Source organism: Leucoraja erinacea, chromosome 18 (genome assembly GCF_028641065.1).
Source record: "Leucoraja erinacea ecotype New England chromosome 18, Leri_hhj_1, whole genome shotgun sequence".
Lineage (NCBI taxonomy): Eukaryota > Metazoa > Chordata > Chondrichthyes > Rajiformes > Rajidae > Leucoraja > Leucoraja erinaceus.
This window is the reverse complement of record NC_073394.1, coordinates 18,883,112-18,905,249: the sequence shown is the minus strand read 5'-3', so window position 1 is coordinate 18,905,249 and position 22,138 is coordinate 18,883,112. Positions and strand designations below refer to the sequence as shown.

General features: G+C 39.6%; 1 protein-coding gene across 3 annotated transcripts in view; it reads right to left on the bottom strand.

Moving 5' to 3' along the window:
* LOC129705713 (uncharacterized) overlaps window positions 1-22,138 on the bottom strand; it is a 144,783-nt gene that overhangs the window by 29,654 nt on the left and 92,991 nt on the right. For all 3 annotated transcript variants that reach the window (XM_055649456.1, XM_055649455.1, XM_055649457.1), the window contains exons 8-12: window positions 18,636-18,684; window positions 17,514-17,634; window positions 14,035-14,129; window positions 3,827-3,892; window positions 1,576-1,675 (exon numbers count right to left, since the gene is read on the bottom strand). In XM_055649456.1, the coding sequence (XP_055505431.1) occupies window positions 1,576-1,675; window positions 3,827-3,892; window positions 14,035-14,129; window positions 17,514-17,634; window positions 18,636-18,684 (431 nt within the window). The remainder of the gene's footprint in view (window positions 1-1,575; window positions 1,676-3,826; window positions 3,893-14,034; window positions 14,130-17,513; window positions 17,635-18,635; window positions 18,685-22,138) is intronic.

Genomic DNA, 22,138 nt, shown 5'->3' with positions numbered 1-22,138 from the left:
CTAACCCACCCTCCCTTTCCCCTGTCCCTTTCCACCTCTATCTCTTACTCTGACTTCTCATTTCATGCCTCTTTCCTCCTTATCTCACCACCTTTTTTCTTCTTCCCATCTCTGACCTTTGTCCATCCATCTGCCAATCAAAACTCCCCTTGCCTGGCTTTGCTCACCTCCACCTCTCTTCCAGCATTCTCCCCCAACTAAAATCAATCTGGGGAAGGGTTCAGACCCAAACGTCTCTTATCCATGTTTTCCAGAGATGCTGCCTGACTTGCTGAATTACCCAAGCAATTGTGTTTTTAAAAGTAAAATGCATTTGTAACAAAGTAGAAGAATAGACAAATGAGGTTGAATGGGTTTGACTCAATGTCCGTCTTAGAGGCACGGTTGCTTGATACACGTTGTCTCTGCACGGTTGCTTGATCACTAAAGTAGGGAATAAAGGGGTAGGGGTTGTTATTTAGAAAGGATAAACAAAAAGGAAATAAAGGAATATAGCTTTAATAATAAAAAATATGACATACATAAGGGAGAAAAATAAGAAATAGAATTACTATGGATAAAGTTTGCAAATAAGGAGCAAGAAGTTTTGAGTGCTTCACAAAGCCTTCGAAAAGCAAGAACAAAAGTGGAAAGAGATTAATTAAGTAATAAGACAACTTGTAGTGAACATATATACCAATCACGGGGGACTTGAAAATTAATACAGACCGGGCAAATTAAATTACAAAGTAAATTGAAAGAACTTTCTCCTTCTGATTAGTTTAAAATTTATTATTCATTACTTTACATTTATTTCTTCCAATGCAAGCTCTTGCACTAAGCATCTTCTTGTCCATTTAAGAAAAGGTTGAATTTAGCTGCAAAGTTACCTTCACTAATGCTCAATGTTTCTTTGTCATTGCTCAATATGTCATTCTTTAATTAATTTTAATTGAGAGATACAGCATGGAAATTGACCCTTTGGCCCACAGACTCCACGCCGACCATCGATCACCCATTCACAGTAGTTCTATGTTTCCCTTTTGTATCCACCTCCTGCACGCCAAGGGCAATTAACTTACAAACTTGGATATGGGAGGAAACTGGAGCACCCAGAGGAAGCCCATGCAGTCACAGGGAGAATGCAAATTCCACATAGACAAGACCCAAGGTCAGGATTGAACCTGGATCTCTGAAGTTATGAGACAGTAACTCTACCTGCTGCATCATTGTGCCACCACAATGATCACAACAGTTTTTTCTCCTCTTTGAGGTAAATGCAGGAAGAGGAGACGTTATATTGTCCTACATTACTCTCTCTAGCACTAATGAAATTAAATGCACAGTGGTATTGATTGTTCCAGGAAACTCTTTTATATTTTCATGTATTCATTTTCTTGCACTCCAATGAGCTCCGTATTACAATCCCTGTTTCCTGGAAGAATCATAGAAAATACTTTTGTTAGAAAAAAACTGTACAGCCAGAATCTATGAATCAAATAATTGATTCAACTTGTTTCTGGCATGCAGGTCCTTTAATTCAATTTAAAGTTCTTCATGAGAAAACATCAAGAAAAAAAACAGTAATCATCTTACTTTTGTGCAGTTTCATGATGGTGTATGCCATAGCAGCAAGCACTTTCTCTCCCTCCAGAATGTAAATATCCCATAACCGCAGCGTGAGTGTAAATGGTGTCTGTTTGATAATTAAACAAATTTATAAACATTACCTCAAATATGATCATTTAATAGCGAGACACAATCACTCAGACTAGAGGGTTAGGCAAGCTATTCAGTTCAGCACTTTTATTAATGAGAGAGAAAATGATAGGCCATCATATACAAACCATGCATGCATCTGTATGGAGACTTCAGACTGGCATGTATGTTTAATATAATGCATTTGAATCACCATCGCAACTGAACATTAAACCTAATCCTAAAATAGACACAAAAAGCTGAAGTAACTCAGCGGGACAGGCAGCATCTCTGGAGACCCTTCTTCTTGACCCAAAACGTCACCCATTCCTTCTCTCCCGAGATGCTGCCTGTCCCGTTGAATTACTCCAGCTTTTAGTGTGTATCTTCCCTTTAAACCAGTATCTGCAGTTCTTTCTTACACATTAAACTTAATCCTATTACACAAACAAATTTGTTATGAACTTATGACCACTTGACATCTTATTCAGTTAAGCAAATGTGCTCAAGAATGTTTTCAAAAATGTCCCTTTACTAGCTTTTTTGTACAATTCTGTTAGCAAAATTTGATTGATTAAAATACCTTGTGACTTGTTTTAATACAAGTTTGAAATGTAACAGAACATAAAGCTTCACAGATCTTAAAATTAGTAAACTGTACCAACTTAAATTGCAGTACATATGGACTCAAATAATTATCCACAAATAATTTATATAACAGCAGTAAATTAGATTTATGATAACATAAATTTAACAGAAGTTCTTAGCTACCAATATTATTTCCTTATAACTAGCCTCTTTCTGCTAGTTATCTCCTCTGTATTCCATCAGTCTGAAGAAGGGTCCTGACCAGAAACATTGTCCATCCATTTTTCTCCACTGATGCTGCCTAACCCGTTGAGCTCTTTGAGTAGTTTCTTTTAAATGCGTATTCTCCATCATTAAAACATGCATATTGCTCATGTTCCTTCCTCCATGTTCTCCCCAGCTTAGACTCCCAATAAGATCCCTGATATTTGTGGCTGATGTGACTTCAGGTGTGAGAGGGTGAGACTAGTAAAGAAAACTAATTTAATGAAAGGCCATTGTGTACATTTTCATACGTGAAGCATGAGACATTTGCTCATTTCTGCCTGGCATTGTGCAGGCCAGGATGTCAAAGACAAGCTGCTCCATCAGATGAATATAATTGGTGATCTTCCCCAAAACAACTAGCAAATTATATGTATATTTAGGCCTGTTTAACATAGAGACATAGAAAACTGATATAGTCATAACATAGTAATTTTGAAGAGGTGAAATGTTACATTCTATCATCTAGCATAATTGGCTGTAATACTCAATTTGGAAAAACTACAAATCTAGAAAACTGAGCAATATTCTGCTCTTCACATTTTAACACTAATCTGCCGAATTCCAAGGAAATCAATTTCTACTCCGTTGATATTGTACCACATTACCTTCTCACTGCTCAACTATGCAATGCATTCACTTGGGCATTATTTAGAGCAAATTTTAGAAATGCAATTGAGACTATGTAAATAATTTAAATATTCAAAATAGATGCAGACCAATGGTCCTTCAGCTTGTTCTGCCATCAAATAGGATTATGGCTGGTTTCAACTCCATATTACCATCTGCAGTAATCTTTCTTACCGTTGCTTATCAAAGAACTGTCTGTTTCTGCCTTAAAAATATTCAGAGATCTGTTTTCACCACCCTTTGAGGAAGAATTCCAAAGATTCACCACCGTTCGTGATTGATCAAAGATTGACAACCAACCCGGGTCTCTGGTGCTGTATGCCACTGTAGCGACCTATGCGCCAAGTCAAGTGTTTACAGGTGTCCTGGTAGCTTTCATTCAAACACATTCATGCACAATGAAAGGTAAATCTCCTACATTTTCAGTTTAAAGTTTAATTAAGGATTAATCTCTAATTGGTTTCGGTCTGCTCTAGTCTTTATATTAACTTCCTCTGAAGCACCATCCCATAATAATTTATCTGTTTGTTTATTTATTTAGAACAGAATAAAAAACAAAAAGCAAGTATGAAACAGCATACAAAAAACAAAACAAGAATATTTATAAAGTGTCATAAACAATATTTATAAATAAATGAATACATCATGATATAAAATATTGACTTACTCTTTCTATAAAACACTGCAGGAACCACTTGGTGGTGTATATTCCTGTAGACATCTGCTCTTTGTCCTGTAATGTCAAATTCACAACATAACATAAACTGGAATATCTGCTATTCTATGATATATCAATCAGAAAGCAGACAATCCTCACTCTATAGACAACATCTTTTTTTTATTTTAGAAGAATTGAAAAAATACAAATAACATGAGGAAATCAATTAGTTTTTATAATGAAAACAGAACCATGATTTGTACATCTATAGATCCATGATGGTAAAATGCTTCCCAATGATAAATATAACACATATATATTTGTTTCTAAATGTGTCTTGTTACAATACTGCACACAATAATGTGACAAAGGGGGATACATTTCAAATTCATTCAAAAAAGTTGACAAGCACTTTATTGGGTTCATGACTAACAGTATCAACAAAAAATATAAGAAAAGATAGCATATTGATGGCACGTTTCCGAAAATGGCATCAGAATACAAAAATACATTTTGTGTAACAGTTGGCGCATGGTGTCCACCAGCGACCTGGTTAGCACAGTAAGTGCACGTATTTCTTATTCCTTTCTATGTTTATGAATACCACATGGAACATTAAAATTGCAAACATTGTTTCCACTTCTTTCACCTAATCATGTAGGTGATACTGCATCCATCCGAGTGGATACTGCAACGCACGTTACACATCATACACACAAACGTACGTTGCGGTGGACACTAAACGGTATGGTGTCCCAGAAAACAAACGTTACATTATTAGCGAAACCCAAGCATTTTCACCAAAGTGATCTATATGGTACATTACCTTATGGATTTGAGCTATATCGATGGCCGATGATTCGTCAGAAGGTTTGATGTGGGCTGATTGTTTTAGCAAGTAAAATGTCTCCGTAACGATCATTGCGGAGCTTCCGGAAGTTGACACGAAGGAATGAAGTTAGCGACTTGGTCCATACAAAAGGTAAACAAGAGACAGTGTGTTGCCAAATTGAAGATTGGCTCAGTTTTAGTTTTGATGACCAATTTATGTACAAAATTTTTTTTTTGATTTAAAATAATCGGAAAATATATCGTAAACAGTCGTTGCGTTTTTGACACCACAATGTTTTTGATATATTAAATTGGAAAATAAGAAAAAATAATTAACTCGCCCAAAAATCGCTACTACCATATGATACTTCATTGGGTTTTTGAAAAGCATTAGAGGTTTGGAGCCTCCATGGTTTACCTTACAATGGACACCAAACACAACAACCATTACAGGATCTTTGCTAGGTGGAATACCAGACATGTTACCGTATTTTTCTCCTGGTATTGATGAAGATATTTCTCTAGATCATTATCAAAAAGTATATGTATGAGGGGTCATATGAAATTTATTTATGAATTAAATATTCATGACTAAATGTGGCAGGTGTCCAAAATGGTGGTAAAACGATAAAAATGTGTCTATTATGATAAAAAATGTTGGCTTTCGGTCTTGAAGTTATCTAATTTATATCTGTTATTTGTAAGGTTTCACATGATGGGTAGATTTTTGTTAAGAACAGTGTAATGGTGTAAAAACCTGAATAATAATCTCGTTCCTCAAAATCTCTCCAGTATACAATACAATACCGTTTATTTGTCACGTGAACCTCACATGAAGTTCAAACGAAATTTGGTTTCTGCAATCATACAAGAAAAGAACCAAGACACACACCAACACAATTTACACAAACATCCATCACAGTGAATCTCCTCCTCACTGTGATGGAAGGCAAAGTCTTGTCTCTCCCCTGCTCTCCATTCCTCTCCCGAAGTCAAAGTCAAAGCCCCCGGCGGGCGCTAGCAAGTCCGCGGCCACGTAAGGCCCCGCTCCAGGTCACTTTCAACCCCGCAATTCGAGCGGGAGAAGTCGCCGTTGCCGGTGCCCCGCAAAGCGGTCTCCCACTGGGGACCCGCGAGCTCCCGGTGTCTCCATCCACCGGAGTTGGGTCGCAGCAGCGCGCCACCACAGCTCTCCACGCTCTGAAGCTGGCCAGCTCTACGATGGTAGGTCCGCAACTCCGCAGGCTCCGTGACTTGAGCTGTCGTTCCGGTTGGAGGCCGCTCCACGGTGCTAGGCCCCAACGGCAATGGAGACCCGACAGGGAAAGGTTGGGTCCCCATACAGGGAAGAAACCTAAAAGTTCCCCCCCCCCCCCCCCCATAGCCACATCACACAAGGCCGCAAACGGTGCACTAAACAGGACAATAAAAACGGCAAGGCCACTGCGACGTCGGTCGCGCGCCACCAACCCATAAGTGAGGCACAAATACATTAATTTGAACAATGTAGAATTAAATGTTTTTTATTCAAAAAGTATATGATGAATTGGAATTGAGTGAAGCTGTAATAGATCATACAAAAAACAAACTGCAAGAACGACTGTGGGTCAGGTAGCATCGGTGGAGGGAAGTGCGCTAACAGCAATTGGGGTCAGAGCCCTTAAGACCGCAGTAGATGGGAGATAGGTGGAAGTACGGAGAAGGGGTGGGGCAAAAGTGAGCGATGGGTGAATCCAGGTGAGGACCAGTTGATTTACAGAAGTGTCAGGTGAGGGAGAAAATGGCAGAAATAGTCACAAATGCTGGGTGGAGCAGACAAAGGGCAGCAGATGCTGAAATCAGATATGAAAGGAAGGTGTGGAGTGAAATGTAGAACCAGAGGAGGGAGGGGGGGGGGGGGGGGGGGGGGGGGGGGGACACAAGAATTGGGGAAAGGAGTGAGGAGGGAAATAAAGAACCAGGAAGGGGTAGGAATGGGAAATGAGCAGAAGGAGAAGGTGGAGGACGATGAGGGGAAAATAATAGGGTGGCAGGGGGCAGGGAGGAAAGATAGGTGTGCCCGAGAGGGCTTGGGTAGATCAGAAGGAGAGAGAATAGACCAGGTTACAATCTACCAACCATCCCTCCCTCTGGTTCTACTTTTCACCTTTCCTATCAGGTTCCACATCAAGAGCCATTTGTCTTCACCACTTATCTCCTCCAGTCTTTGAGTTATCTCAAGCCTTCTCCCCCACTTGACTCATCTTCCTATCAGCACCTTCTTACCTACATCCACTTATCACTTGCTAGCTCTTGCCCCATTGTTCCCCTGCACCTCTTTCTACCAACTATCTTCCCTATAGTCTTGAAGTCGGGTTCTACCCCAAGACGTTGTCGATCTATTTCCCTTCACAGATGCTTCCTGACCCACTGAGCTTCTCTAGCTGTTTTTTCTTTGCTCAAAATGCCAGCATCTGCGGTCTTTGGTGTCTCAAACAGGGCATACAAAACGTATTTTTTAAATTATGGTAAACTACACAATGATTAGAGGCCAAGGAACTACGTTAGCAACCATACAGTTAAATGTTCAGATCACCGTGGCAAATTTTAAAATTGATTTCAATAACACTGAATAATCTGTGGGTTGAAAACAATTATGAATACTTGTGGACTGATAAATAAAACACCCCGACTTGTTCACCATGACTCCATTGGGAAATGAAACTGTCACTCTTATTCTGTTCAAACACAATATCGATTTTTCAGGATTATCATGCCCATATTGTTCACAGAAAAAAAACCTTATTTTCTTTAAATGCAGATTTAACTGAGATAGCAACTACTCGTATCTAAGGTAAAGGCACAGCTCTTCTGATCCTCCAGGACAAGTACAAACGCCTGGATCTTATCAAGTTGCATTTGTGTCATAATCAAGCCAACAGTCTATTTTTACACTATTCCTTGCCCTTGACCTTGTGTGTTATTAAGTTTCAAATTAGCAACCAAATACAGTAATGTATGTGTTTACAGACTACCCCTTTTGTGACACTCAATAATATATCGAAGTACAGTAGTAAGACTTTTACTTTTCTAATATTCCAAATATGAAAATGATAAAATAATAAAATATAAAGTTAACCTCCTGGGCCTTGAGGCATTTTATTCCAGTAAGCTAACTTGTCCCACGGTGCTGGCAACCTTTAAAAATGTGGAAAATTTCCCAAGTTTGTCCCATCCAGAAAAAGCAAGGCAATTCCAATTCAATTAATTGTCAACCCCAAAATATTAATTTTTGTCATCAGCAAATTTATTGCAGGTATCATCAACCCTGCTGTCAAACAGAACTTACCAAAAACCTATTCACTAAAGTATAGTTGAGTACATCATGGAACAGATTTCATTACAGTGGTGGTATAATAATGAACAACTGAATTCCAAAGGTGAGACAGACTACCCTTAATATTAGAAGTTAATTGTCTGAGCTTAAAAGGGTTGTATCCTAGGTTCAAGCATCTTCAGTTGCTTCATCAATTCCAGGTTGATATCTACCATTTAATGATAAGTTAACGTTGCAAAAGGTGCTGCTTGGTATTCTTTGAAAATTTGGCCAAACACCTGACTGAGTTGGGCATAGCCAACCCATAAAATCCATAAAACAAAGTGGACTTTGTGCAACTTGCCCTGCATAGGTTAGTGAAAAATGTCATTTGACAAGTCCTCACAAGTGCTAATGATTTCAGCATTAAAACCAAGCTATTTCTCAATTTACCTAAGCCCAAGTGAAAAGGTACCATAGATCAGCTACAGAAACAAATACAAGTGATTTTCAATCAACTTAATTGATGTAAGTCATAGAGTGATATGACAGTGAAGCAGCCCTTCAGCTAATTTAGTCTTCATCTAATATCCATTTTACACTAATCCTAGATTAATCAATTTTTCATTCACCCCACATTCTGCTAATTAACTTCAAGATATTTGGCAGATTTTAAATTTCATATAGTGAAAACATTCAAGGAGAATATTAAAAGATCCCTGCCAATTCATGTTAATATTTCTGTCATTTTCCAACAATTCAGCAGATTCTTGAGATATTTGTCCTGGGAAATAAAAATACCTACATTGAAAACATTTGAACATCTTAATATTGGAATTTAGTTCATCTATAACTAATTTTCTCAAATAACTAATTTTCCTTCAGAGGATAAACATTTAAATTCAAATCCAAAGATATTAGAACATTCCACAGTCATCATATGCTAATATGTTTCTGATGTGATATCAATATCAAAAACTATAAAATGACCTGCATAATATGAATTTAATGCAGTTCACACACAACAATGTAATTAAATGATTTGCAATACATTTTCTCAAAAGGGTTAAAATTGCATTCAGGTATCCTCTCACCAACCCCTGGCCCACACCTCATTGTGCTGCACTTCCACTATCCCTAGAGTTCCAGACTAAACGTGAAACCCCGTTCCTATTTGCAATTTTACTAAGTCTGAGGCATCCTAACATTTGGTGCTTCAGGTGTGTCACAAATGCTCAGTGATGCTGGAATCACTGGAACATGAGGCCACCCACAAATGCAGGGGGCAGGAGATTCAGCTGCCAGTGGTCTGGTGAGAGATCATTAGTGTTAGTGATTGCAAGGTCACAGTTTAGTGATTGCCAAAGGGCATCTCTGATCTGCCCACCTACCAATCTACCACAAGAGCACAAGAAAACAGGAGCCAAATTAGGTCACCGAGTCCCTCAAATCTGTCCCGCCATTCAATATGATCATAGCTGATCTTCTGTGCCAGCTTTCAAATATTTATCTACCTTCATTGGAAATATATCTAATGATCTGGGCTCCACCACTGTCGAGGGCAGAAAATTCCAGCGATTCATTACCTTCAGAGAGAAGAAATCTTTGCACACCTCGGTTTAAAATGACCTGTCCCTTATTTTGTGACATGTCCTCTTTCTTGCGATTCTCCCGCAAGTGAAAATATCTATTGTCACACCAAATTAGGATCTTTGGTCACCCCCTATTCTTCTAAACTCCAAGGAATATAGACATAAACTATTTAGCTTCTCATGACAGGGCAGCTCTCTCAATCCAGAAATTAGCCCAATAAATCTCTTTTGGACTGCTCCCCAAAGCTATAATAACCACTTATAGGTAAGTGAACCAAAACTCTCTAATGGTATTCCACCTTGGCCTCACCAACATCCAGTACAACTTTAACAAAACTTTCCTATTCTTAAACTCCAACCCCTCTGCAATAAATGCTCACTTACCATTGGCCTTCTCAACTACTCATTGGACCTGCTTGCTCACTTTTTGTGATTTATGCATTAGATTACCCAGATTCCTCCAAAATTCACTCATATGTAATCTTTGTCTGATTAGATAACAATCTGCCTTAGGATTTCTCCAATGTCACACTTATCTGCATTAAACTTCATTTGGCAGGTTGTCGCCCAATCACTAAATCTATCACAATCTGCCTGTCCACCTACTTTTGAATCATCAGCAAACTTGGAAACGTTACATTTCATGGGGGAGTGGGTGGTGCATGGGGGAGGGGGATATGTGTGGGGGAGGGGAGGGGGGATGGTATGTGGGAGAGGGGAGGGGGATGGTGTGTGGGGGGAGAGGAAGGGGGTGGTGTGTGGGGGGGGGGGTGGTGCACTTGGAGCACAGGAGAACGGTGAGTAAGGTGTCGAAATAATCCTAGCGATATAGGGTACCGTTTTTGCGCCAATTAAAAAAAAACCCAAACCGGAAGAGGACAAGATGAGAGTTTGAGTAATAGTATAGATTTCCAGCATCTGCAGTTTTTGTTTTGATTTCTGGTCACATATTGAGCAGAGAGCAGTGTTTGTCATCATGCAACCACATCTCCGCAATACCGATCGGTAATTCTCATAAATTGTAATATGTGCCATCATCTTTTCTGTCTTATTGTGAACACTATGTGCATTCAAATAAAGACTGACAAGTTTTGATTTTTTAATATAATTTTTATTAGCTCTGATAGCAAGTCCAGGCAGTTACGAGACTAACAGCCTGTAGATGGGTAGTTGAACTGACTCACTGACATTTCCTTCATCCTAAAAACGGAAGTGGGAATGTTTTCTGATGAGCACAAAATATTTAATTTCATTTGCATTACCCCAAAGAATGAAATAGTTCTTACATTCGTGCAGCAAGACCTGGAGAGCATTCATGTATTGTCTGAGAAGTTGCAAGTTATATTTGTGTCACACAAAGACCACCATCTTGTCATTCGACAAACGTAGCTTAGTTACTTACTATTAACACATTGGTGGACATGATTAACTCAAACAAATGGATTACTCTACAAGATCAAGTCAGGGTCTATTTTCCTGCATTGAATATATTCCCTAACCATTTCAATGATAATCAAGACACATGTTCGGAGTGTGACTAGTTTGTGCATTAGTAGGCCAGGCAGAATATACCCATCAATATTATGGAGTATGAAGGAATTTAATACCAAGCTACTGAAATTATGAGCAAATCTTTAGAGCAGCTTTAAAATAGTTATGGATAAGGACATGGTGGGCCCACAAGTTTAAGGTCTGGAGTGAGGAAAGGCCAACTTTGATAGTATTTGACAGAAACTAGCTACATTTGAGTGGAGCAAAGGAATATCTGGAAAGTGGGATGCTTTTAAAAGTGTGGTGATCAGAGTTCAGGGCATGCATGTTCTGGTTAGGGTGAAGGGCAAGGCAGGTAGGAGCAGGCATGGAAATCGTTATCAAAATATGGAGGGGACCGGGGGACAGAATTTCTTGGCGGTCGCATGCACATGCGCATACTCACACACACGCGCAAGCTCAACTCTGCCTATCTCGCTGGGTTAACCTACAGCCCTGCCTGGATTGACGGGACTCCAGCGCTGCTTCTCCGCACTGGCTGTAAACCTGGGCCATATTTCCCGCAAGCCCAGGCAGGGTTGTAGGCTAACCTGGCGGGACAGGCAGAGTTGAGCTGGGTTTAGCGCTGCTTCTCTGCGCTGGCTGTGGACCTGGAGGCACAACTCCCGTCTGACTCTCGACCTCTCTGGCCACCGGTGGGGGGGGAGGGCACTCGGGTAGGGACTGGGTAAGCGCCAGAGTGCCGGGATCGATCCTGGCTGCGGATGAGGCGCAGGTCTGTGCCCAGTCTCCCTCCTCCAATCACCGCACTCTACCCTCAGTCCCACCCCCCTACTTCTGCCTCTGACCGACACCTCCCTCCTCCAATGATCGCGCTGAATCATCATGTCCTGCCCCAATTGCCTGCTGACCGACGTCTCTCTCGTCCAATCGGCTACCTCGATCAGCAGTCCCACCCCCACTGTCGCGGAAAGCGGAGATTTCGCCGGGTTTTAAAATCCGGATTACAAAAAATTGGTGGGGTCTGTCCCCCCCACCTCTCAAAACAGGGGGGGGGGGGGGGGGGGGGGGAACCTGCCCCCCCCCCCCCCCCCCCCCGGCATTTCCGCCCCTGGGTAGGAGTAAGGAAGCTTGGATGACAAGAGAAATGGCTCTGCTCAGGAAAATGAAGGAGTCACGGAACAGGTATAGGCAACTGGGATCAAATGTATCCCTGGAGGAGTTTGGGGAACTGAAGAGCATACTTAAGAAGGAAATATGGAGGGCAAAAAAGGGACAGGTAATAATACTAAGGAGAATCCAGTGATTTTATTATTACATTAAGGGAAAGACGAAACTAGAGGGGAAATAGGGCCCCTTAGAAATCAAAGCAGTCATCTCTGTGTGGAGCCGTAAGAGTTGGGCAAAGTTCTCAATGAGTATTTCTCCTCTGTTTTTACCATGGAGAAAGACATGATGACTGGGTGCCTTGGGACAGTTCATGGAAATGTCTTGAGGACAGTCTACATTAGGGTCAAGGAGATGTTGGACATCCTCAGGCTTCGGAAGGCAGATAAATCTCCCGGGCCTGATCAGATGTATCCAAAAATACCATGGGACACGAGAGAAGAAACTGCACGACCCCTGGATTAGATATATGAATCATTATTAGGCATGGTGAGATGCTGGAAGGTGAGATGGTGGCTAATATTATGCTTCTATTTAAGAAAGGCTGGAAGGAAAAGTCTGGGAATTATAGACAAGTGAGCTTAACATCTGTGGTGGGCAAGTTACTGGAGAGGATTCTGATGTATATATTCATTTGGATAAACAGGAGCTTATTAGGGATAGTCTGCATGGTGTTGTACACGGGCGATTGTGTCTTATGAATCTGACTGTGGTTTTGAAGAAGAAACCCAAAAAGGTTGATGAAGGCAAAGCCGGAGACAATGTCATAAGGCTGCTCTGGCAGGTTAGATTGCACGGGGTCAAGAAAGAGGTAGCTGACTGGATAGAGAATTGGCTTCATGGAAGGAAGCAGAGGAAGTTTGATTTTTGGACTCGATGCCTATGACTCACAGCGTGTCTCAGGGATTAGAGTTGGGCCCGTTACTGTTTGAGGTTTATATCAACGAATTGGATGAGAATGTACGAGGCGGGTATGATGCAGCACAATAGCAAATGGTTCAAGACCCTGGAGGACAAGTGCCAAAGCCACAAAATGATCAAAGGCAACAGCCAATCCAACAATTGGAGACTTCACCTGTGGAAGCTGTGAGAGGGTCTGTCTGTCAAGGCTAGGCCAAGTCAGCCACAGCAGGAAATGCAACCGAAGAAAACTCCCCTCTCCAAACAGGACAACATCAAAGACACACTATCATCTCTCGCAGATATATGGATAACATTGACAAAATGATACTACAGAGTGTGGTATCGTAGATAGCAATGATCGTTATTAAAAATTACAGCAAGATCTTGATCTGCAGGGCAAGTGGGCTGAGGAATGGTTAATGGGGTTTAATGCAGATAAGTGCAAGGTGTTGCATTTTGGCAAATCAAAACAGCAGAATCTTTACAACGAATGGCAGGGCACTGGGGAGTGTTGTAGAGTAGTGTCTAGGAATGCAGGTACATTGTTCATTGAAAGTAGTGGCACAAGTAGATAGGGTAATCAAGAAGGTTTTCGCTACATTGGTCTACCTTTCAGGATATTGAGATAAGAAGTTGTGATGCTATGTTACAGTTGTCCAACACTTTGGTGAGGCTGCATTTGGAGTACTGTGTTCAGTATTGGTCACTCTGCTAAAGGAAGGACGATGTAAAACTGGAAAGTGCAGAGAAAATTTACAAGGATGGGACTTTATTCCTTGAAGTGCAGGAGGCTGTACTTAATGCTGAACTTCATTTGGCACTAATATATCCAGATGCAGATTGAAAAGGAAAAATTATAAACATAATGATGAGTACAGGAATGAACCAAGAGGTAATTCATTTTTGTACGATTTTAATAATATAAATATTCCTCTTACCAAATGTTTTTTGAGCTTTGGCATAAGTTTGCTTAAAATCTGATCATGGTGTCCCTGAAATCTTTGGAGCTTTGGAAATCCAGGAATAAAAAATCCTGTAAAAATATAATAATTAAATAAATTAGGCTTTCTTTAAAGTTAAGAAGGTACAACGTTGCATTCCATTGATTAAATTCAACTGTACTCTTTCCCGATTCTGTTCACCTGACCAGGAACAATCCTGATCCCAAATCTCACCCAACCCCCTTCCAAACAGTATACTCTACTGTCCTTTGCTATTTGCCAAGAGCTGCTGATGGCAAGGCAAGCAGCCCATTATCTGTTTTTATGAAGAGGGCAAGATCCTGGCAGAGGCATGCATCAACAGCTGCTCCACTTTGACTTCATTTCAGTCATACCCTGGCACTCCTAGCTCAGGCACAAACAGTGCCCAAACTCAATTTCCACTTATTACAGATTCACAAGTTAATCAAAGATCAGCCCAGTAAACTTTTACAACTAAGTATATGAACTGGAAAATCTCTAAGAACTGTTGTATAATTAAGGACCAGAAGTTATTATTCCTTGGGTTGTTTGGTTTATTTCGACAGTCAAGGGAATAATTAAATGCATCCAGTTTAACCTCTGTTTGTTCCTCATAGGTTGCTTCAAGCTAAACTTTAGTACCATGAAAAGCATCAAGATAATTAAATTTACATTTTTGGTTACTCCTAAAAAGAAACAATCAGTAAATACTATTCTGGATAATAACCCCCCCTCCCCCGCCATCTCAACTAACAGAAAATTAAAATTGGATTATTTTCAAATGAAATGTATATTATGAAGTAAATGTGGAAGTGTTGAGCAATGATTCAGCCTTGCTTGACATGAGCCTGCATTTCAGCATGTAAATTAAAATGTAAAAGTTTGCCTGGATAGTGCAAGTCTTCTTTAGAATGTTAATTTCAATATTGTAATTGCACAGACCCTTAACACAGATGTATTGTAAGGCCCTTACTCTGTTACATAGATGTTTTGGAATGTTACTCTAAAAAAAGTATCTTAATTGCATTTTTGATTTAAAACACATTTTACCCAACATGCAAAACATTTCTCGTCTATTTTTGAGGCTGGTTGGAAAAGGAAAAAAATACTGTCATTGATTGTAAACCATTCAGGGAATGATTGCTAAAGTTAATATAATTTTAAAAATCAATACAAAATGTTTCAATGGTACTCTATTCCATGATTCAATGTCACTTTATTGTCACGTGTACAGAGGTACAGTGAAATTATTTTTTGTATACAGTTCAGTACATGTATCACTGGGGTGGGAGATCCATGCAACCTTCACGTGGTCCGCCCTGTTTCAACGAATGCAATCAACCCGGCGTGCACTTTCAAATAAGATCAAATAGAACAAATTTAGGCTGTGCACGGCAGATGCAAGAAGAAGAAGTACATATATCACTATACATGTATTTATATTTATATTCATATGAACAATATTTATATGATTTTACCCACATTTTATTCAAATACATTGTCTGAAATTCGGGATAACAAAAGCTGTAAAACCTAAAAAAAAAAATCAAGCTTTGCTGAGCCCCTGGTATTAAAAGCCGAGTCATTTAATTTATTATCTCTTTCATTAGTATGGATAAATTTAATGGCATGTTTTACAGCAACTCGAGATAATATCATGCTGCTGGTTAATAGTAATTTCCTTTAGATGTGTCCTTAACTTTAATGGCCAAGGTTGTAGCTCTTTATTATCTAGATGTTAGTGGTATGTTGCACACAACTGTCGGGACTTTCTAAGACTAAACTTTTACCTTTTTGATATTTCCTACACATGTCAATTGATGAAATGCTTATTTTACAGTTTATTGTAGAACAGCTGCTTTTAAATAAGTTGTTTGTTTCTACCTTATCCCTTTGCTAAAACAGCAAATACCGAATGAAGAATGAGAACAGTGAATATAGGCACCAGTATTGTAAAATAGGTCACTTCAAAGTAGGTTTTTTCACCAATGTTACTTGGCTATAACAACTCTACACTGTAACTCTCTAAAATTGAGCTGCCTGCCTGATAAACATCTTTAAACAATTATACATTCTTTTTCCTCACCAAACTTTCATGGTTGAGCTTACGTTAAATCAAAATATATTCTAGTTATGATAGAAATGATTAACTAAATCTTCCAGAAAAACAGTTAACAAATGACTTAAAGGAAACATGGATCACCTGGGCCAATGTATCCGTTTCCACGCTGTATGATCATGACTGCACACAACAGTAGTTTTGTAAAACAAGTGAAAGACTAGTTAAAGAACGCTTTTATTATTGCTATTTGTTTGTTAATTCCTTTAAAGATGGCCATTTTCAATTTTAATGTCTTACTTCTACCAAATATTTATAATTAAAATTGATTCTGTTTCTACCATGTATATTCTGTAACATCCCTTTTAGATAGTCCATGCTTTGCCTACCATACCTGTTTGGCGCTGTAACTTTTGGTTTTTTGTCATGTCTTAAGCTCTCTTTGTTTAAAATTTCTGTGCTTAAAATCATGGAAGTGTGATGGCAAAAAGGGAGGCAATTTTCAGGTCTCTTGAGCTTATCACAGCTCTAAGCAGAATACTCTCCCTCTCTCTCTTGCATTCAGTATAAGCGTCAGGACGCAGTTTAAGACTTTGGTTAGGCTGCATTTGCTATATTACGTGCAGTTCCGGTCACCTGATTACTTGAAGGATATGAATGGTTCGGAATTGGTGTAAAGAGATTTACCAGAATCATGCCTATATTTGGGTGTACTAGCTACAGAGAGGTTGGACAGACTTAGATTGCTGTCCCTGGAATGGCAGATGTGGCGGGGGAGTCCTGCTAGAAGCATGTAAAAGTATGAAAGGCATAGATACGGCAGATAGTCAGAACCTTTTTTTCCAGGATGGAAAAATCAAATACTAAAAAGTGTATAGCTTTAAGGTGAGAAGGGAAAAGTTTTTTTTAATTAACACAGGAGGTGATGAGTACCTGGAACTCACAGGCGGTTGAGGCAGATACAGTATGATTGTGGCATTTAAGACTTTTGGATAGGCATATGGATATGCATGGAATGGAGGAATATGGATAATGTGCAGGAAGATAACAGTTGGTCTTGTCATCATGTTCGGCACAGACATTGTGCGCTAAAGGGTCTGTTCTTCTGCTGTACTGCTCTATGTTCTATTCCATTTGAAAAAGGTCCACTTCAATAATAGAGCAAAGTCACTGTACCCGACTGATTCAATAGCCTAGATTATGTGGTTAAATTCATAGAGCTCAAATCCACCCATCTGAATGATGTCTCTTATTCTGGCTCTGGAACTTTTAACGTTATCATCAAAACTGTGATAAACAAATAAAAATCATGCATGTTTACAGAATGTAATACTTGGACAGAGAGTTAGGATGCTGATAAATATTTACCATTGTTTCAGAATGCTGAGGTACTTACCATGCATTGCATGCTTCTGATCAGTCAGTAGTTGAGAAAGAGCCCAGAATGCATCTTCTTCATTCAAATACATCAGCAGAATGGCTGCAATCTGACTCATTCCTTGACAGTAGCTCACCTCCTTGAAGAGAAGTATGTTCCATTTAAGACAACGGTATTAAATTTCTGTTGGAAGGTTATACAGAAACAGTTTCTTTCCCCCAAAACAGCTTTTGTTTTCTGCTTGTCAATTTCCAAAGTAACTTTGGTTCTCCAGTTCCTGATTGAAATTGTATTATAATCAATTCAGCCCACGTACAACAATGGTGATTCCTAATTCATGTCATGTATATCCAACTCTCGTTAAGAAGACATGCATTATGGAGGAACTACCTGTACCTGGAATTTGTGCATGCACCTTCCATCATCACTAAAGTATGTAAAAGATGCTAGCCAAGTCACTTTGAATATTAGTGCTATTGAGAGAGTATAGTTTTCTGAATTATTAGCACTTGTTTAACCATCATTGAATCCATGGATGCCATTGCAAGAAAAGTACTTGTAGAGCCCAACCATTGATGAAAGCCATTACACAGACTTGGAAAACTTATAGCTAACTGTCTCAGAGAGAACAGGTGGAGAGGAAGAGGTTGTTCTCTTTTTCTGCTACATCGACTACTCTCCTTCCTCAAACTGTAGGCTCCCAACCTGAAATGTCGTCTGTCCATTCCCTCCACAGATGCTGCCTAACCTGCTGAGTTCTTCCAGCAGTTTACTTTTTGCTTTGATTAAAATGTAATTCTTCCTTCCTTGCCTTTAACCCAAGGAAGGAAGAATTACTTTGTTCAACAAGTGTGCTGTTAGTTTTCAAATGGTCTGGTACACTCTGCAGCTTCCATCAAGAATTTCCATATCCTAAAACAGGGAGAGCTGAATATGCAGTTTCAAATAAAATTATCAAATTTATTATTAGTGGAATTTGTAGTTGTTAAAAAATGTATCTTATATTCAATTGGAACATTAATCCCACATGTACAAAATTCAAATTTGCAAAATAGGAATTTTCAAAATAAACTTTCTAACATTGTATTATTTGTGTCATATTTATCACAGATTATTGCACTCTATTTGTATTTTTCTTACCGTGTTGTATACAGAATAGGCAGTGAGTACATGAAATAAAGCTTGCTGTCTGTTTGAAGAGAATTAACTATAATTAGGAATGATGCCATTTAAATACAACGGATGAACAACATTTGGTTAAAATTTGACTATTACATTATAAGATCGTTATATGAGTAAATACCAGTGCAAAGCACACTCTCCCTTGAAATTTGGCAAAAACAGTCACTATTACACAGAAAGTGCGACTGGAAATTAAACAAAAATTAACAATAGTACAGTATGCATATTCTTCTTAAGTAATAGATCGGGCATGTTGTTTGAGCATATTAAATAAGGTATTTTGATGTAAATAGTGCACTTCCTACATGCCTTGAATCCCTTAAACTTAGTGGAGATCGTAGGAAGAAGTCAGTACAAAGCCATGCCTAACTGTTTTTATTTAACATATTTTGTTCAAATGTATTCTATTGCCGACACAACTGAAATTTACCAAGCATTAACCAGTATAACAATATTTTTTATACTCTTATTTTTAACCTGACACAACTCATTGCAGGGAACAGTAAGAAGCAATATTGCAAAAAATGCACATAAACAGCCAAAGACAAACGTGACCAAAGTAATTTCTGAGCATAGTGAAAATTAATTTGTAGATACATAGAATTTAAAAAATATTGTTAAAACTTCATTTTGTTTGTTAAAAAGTATACATCAAATAATTATTGCTCTTAGCCATTTAGGGACTGGGAACTAAAAATGAAAGCTAGGCTTAATTTAGATACCTATAAGATTTCAAAAGAAAGGAAGTAGCAATCTGAACAAATTTAAAAAATGCAAAGTATGTGCTATCCTACAAAAAAATTTGAAACCGTTGACCTTTATAACCCTGAGAAAATTGACAGACTGAATATTTGCTTCCACTGCTCTGATCTTTTGTCAATGATTTTGAAAATTGTATTGAAAGAAAAATTTCAATCACTGCTGAAAATGGACACTATTTGGTATATGAACATGATCCAGATTGCCAAGAATTTGACAAGAATCACCAAGCAGCAGGAAAATTAAGACACTGAGAATGTATGGTGCTTGCGCGGATGTTCATTTGGTTGGAGTTCAAAATAGAAGTTGAGAAACACTGGGAAACCTGAGAGCAATGATGGGTTCTCTGGGATGTAACTGAGCTGGTACTTAGATGTTACGACCAATGCCAAAATGCACTGCAAACTTTGCAATGTGGTAAAGACAGACAAATGCAAAATGGAAATCAGAGAAAGAGAATGAGAAATACGAGATGACATGATTTATAGCCTAGAAATTTGAATCATTTGAGCATGAATTTACTAAAGGTAGATGTTACTAGTAAAACTGTCCAACAGGAAATTAGTTGGAAGGGTCTCAACCTGAAACATCACACATTCCTCTCTCCAGAGATGCTGCCTGTCCCGCTGAGTTACTCCACCATCTTGTGTCCATAACAGGAAATTAGCTCTGACATATACATTGTTCAGTGTTTTTCACCCGACATTTCTCCAGCATCTGTCAAGTACCTAATTACATTCGAGATTATTAATCTGTTTATTCTGTTTCAGAATAACCTGCATTTATTTTTAATATACCACCGAAGACTTTTGTTGAATATTCACAAAAACAATTAGAGTACATCCTGCAGGGGATCTGCAATGAAAACTGCACCACTGGTGGCCTCCTTCAGCAGCTGCAACCTGATTACACAATTCACAACTGAAGTGCATGCTGCAATCTCGGCTTCATTGATCATCCTACATGGTGTTAGTTCATTATTGGCTCAGGACTTCACATTTTAATACACGTGACAATTGGATATAGTCTGATAGAACCTTAAGGTCACTACAATCCTATATGTAGCAAACTCATTGTAAATAGACACAAAATGCTGGAGTAAATCAGCAGGACAGACAGCATCTCTGGATTGAAGGAATGGGTGATGTCTTGGGTCGTGATCTTTCTTCAGACTGAGCGTCAGGGGAGAGGGAGACAGAGATATGGAAGGGCAAGGTGTGAAAACGATGATGACCCCTTCTCCCATCTCCAACATTCCTCCTCCTCTTGGACTCCTGCCAGCCTTCTACCCTCTCTAGATGTTTTTATTTCTAACTGCCACCAAAACATCAACCATCTTGCCTTCTCTGCTCCCCTTACCCACTCCAATTCACCCTCTCTGAATGCACAACCCTCCGCACATTTCACAACAATCCCACAAAAAAACCTGATGACAAGGGAGGTGCCATTGGGGTCTGGCGTGCTGACCTCTACCGTGCTGAGGCTAGGCGCCAGCTCTCGGATACATCGTCATACCTACCCCTTGACTATGACCCCACAGACAAGCACCAGGCATTTATATCCCAACAACACTGGCCATCTGTTCTCCACAGCCTCCAACCTTATCATTCCCCCGCCCCGTACTGCCCGCTCTACTTCCTCCCCAAAATCCATGATGAACTGCCCCAGCAGATCCCTGGTTTCTGCCTGCACCTGTCCCACTTAATTCATCTCCACATACCTTTAATCTACCCTAACACTGTCCAATCCCTACCCACCAATGGCCAAGAGACCTCACACGCCCTTCAACTATTTTAACAACTATCATTTTTTAGGCCCCCAGTCACTCATCTTTACCATGGACATCCAGTTCCTTTATACTTCCATATTCCACCAAAAAGGTCTCAAAGCCCTCAATTTCTTTTTTGAACAGAGACCCAATCAATTTCCCTCTACTAACACCCCCCTCGACCATGCGGAACTTGTCCTCACCCTCAACCCTTTTGACTCCTCTCACTTTCTCCAAATTAAAGGTGTAGCTATGGGCACTCGCATGGGCCCCTGCTATGCCGGCCTTTTTGTCGGTTACGTCGAATAGTCCTTGTTCGTAGACTTAGTGACCGTTTCACCAAATAGTTACTCTCGGTTCTCTAAGGCCCACTGGATCTCCCAGTTGCTAATCATTATAACTCCTCTTCCCATTCCCATACTGACCTTCCGTCTTGGGCCTCCTCCATTGCCAAAGTGAGGCCACACACAAATTGGAGGAACAACACCTCATCTTCCGCTCAGGTAGCTTACAGCCCAGTGGTATAAACATTGAGTTCTCTAATTTTAGTTAACTTCTACAAATACCTCCCTCTCTCATCTCCCCACCCCTTCCTTCACTAAAGATCTGTTAACCAATTGCACAGTAGCAACAAAGGATCCCTCTTGGGCTCACACAGCTTGGCCTACCAGGGAACCTCCTTGCCTAAGGTCATCTGTTACCAGCCCCGATTTGTCCTGTTTTTTTCTCTTCCTTCCAGTTCTCTCCCCACCCCTCCCACCGGCACTACAATTAATCTGAAGAAGATCCCGAACCAAAACGTCACCTACCCATTTGCTCCTGGGATGCTGCCTGACCCGCTGAAATAGTCTGGCATTTTATGTTTGCCTTTGGTATAAAATCTCTGCAGTTCCTTTTTTATACAATTTACTATAATTCTTCCTGTATTAAGGGT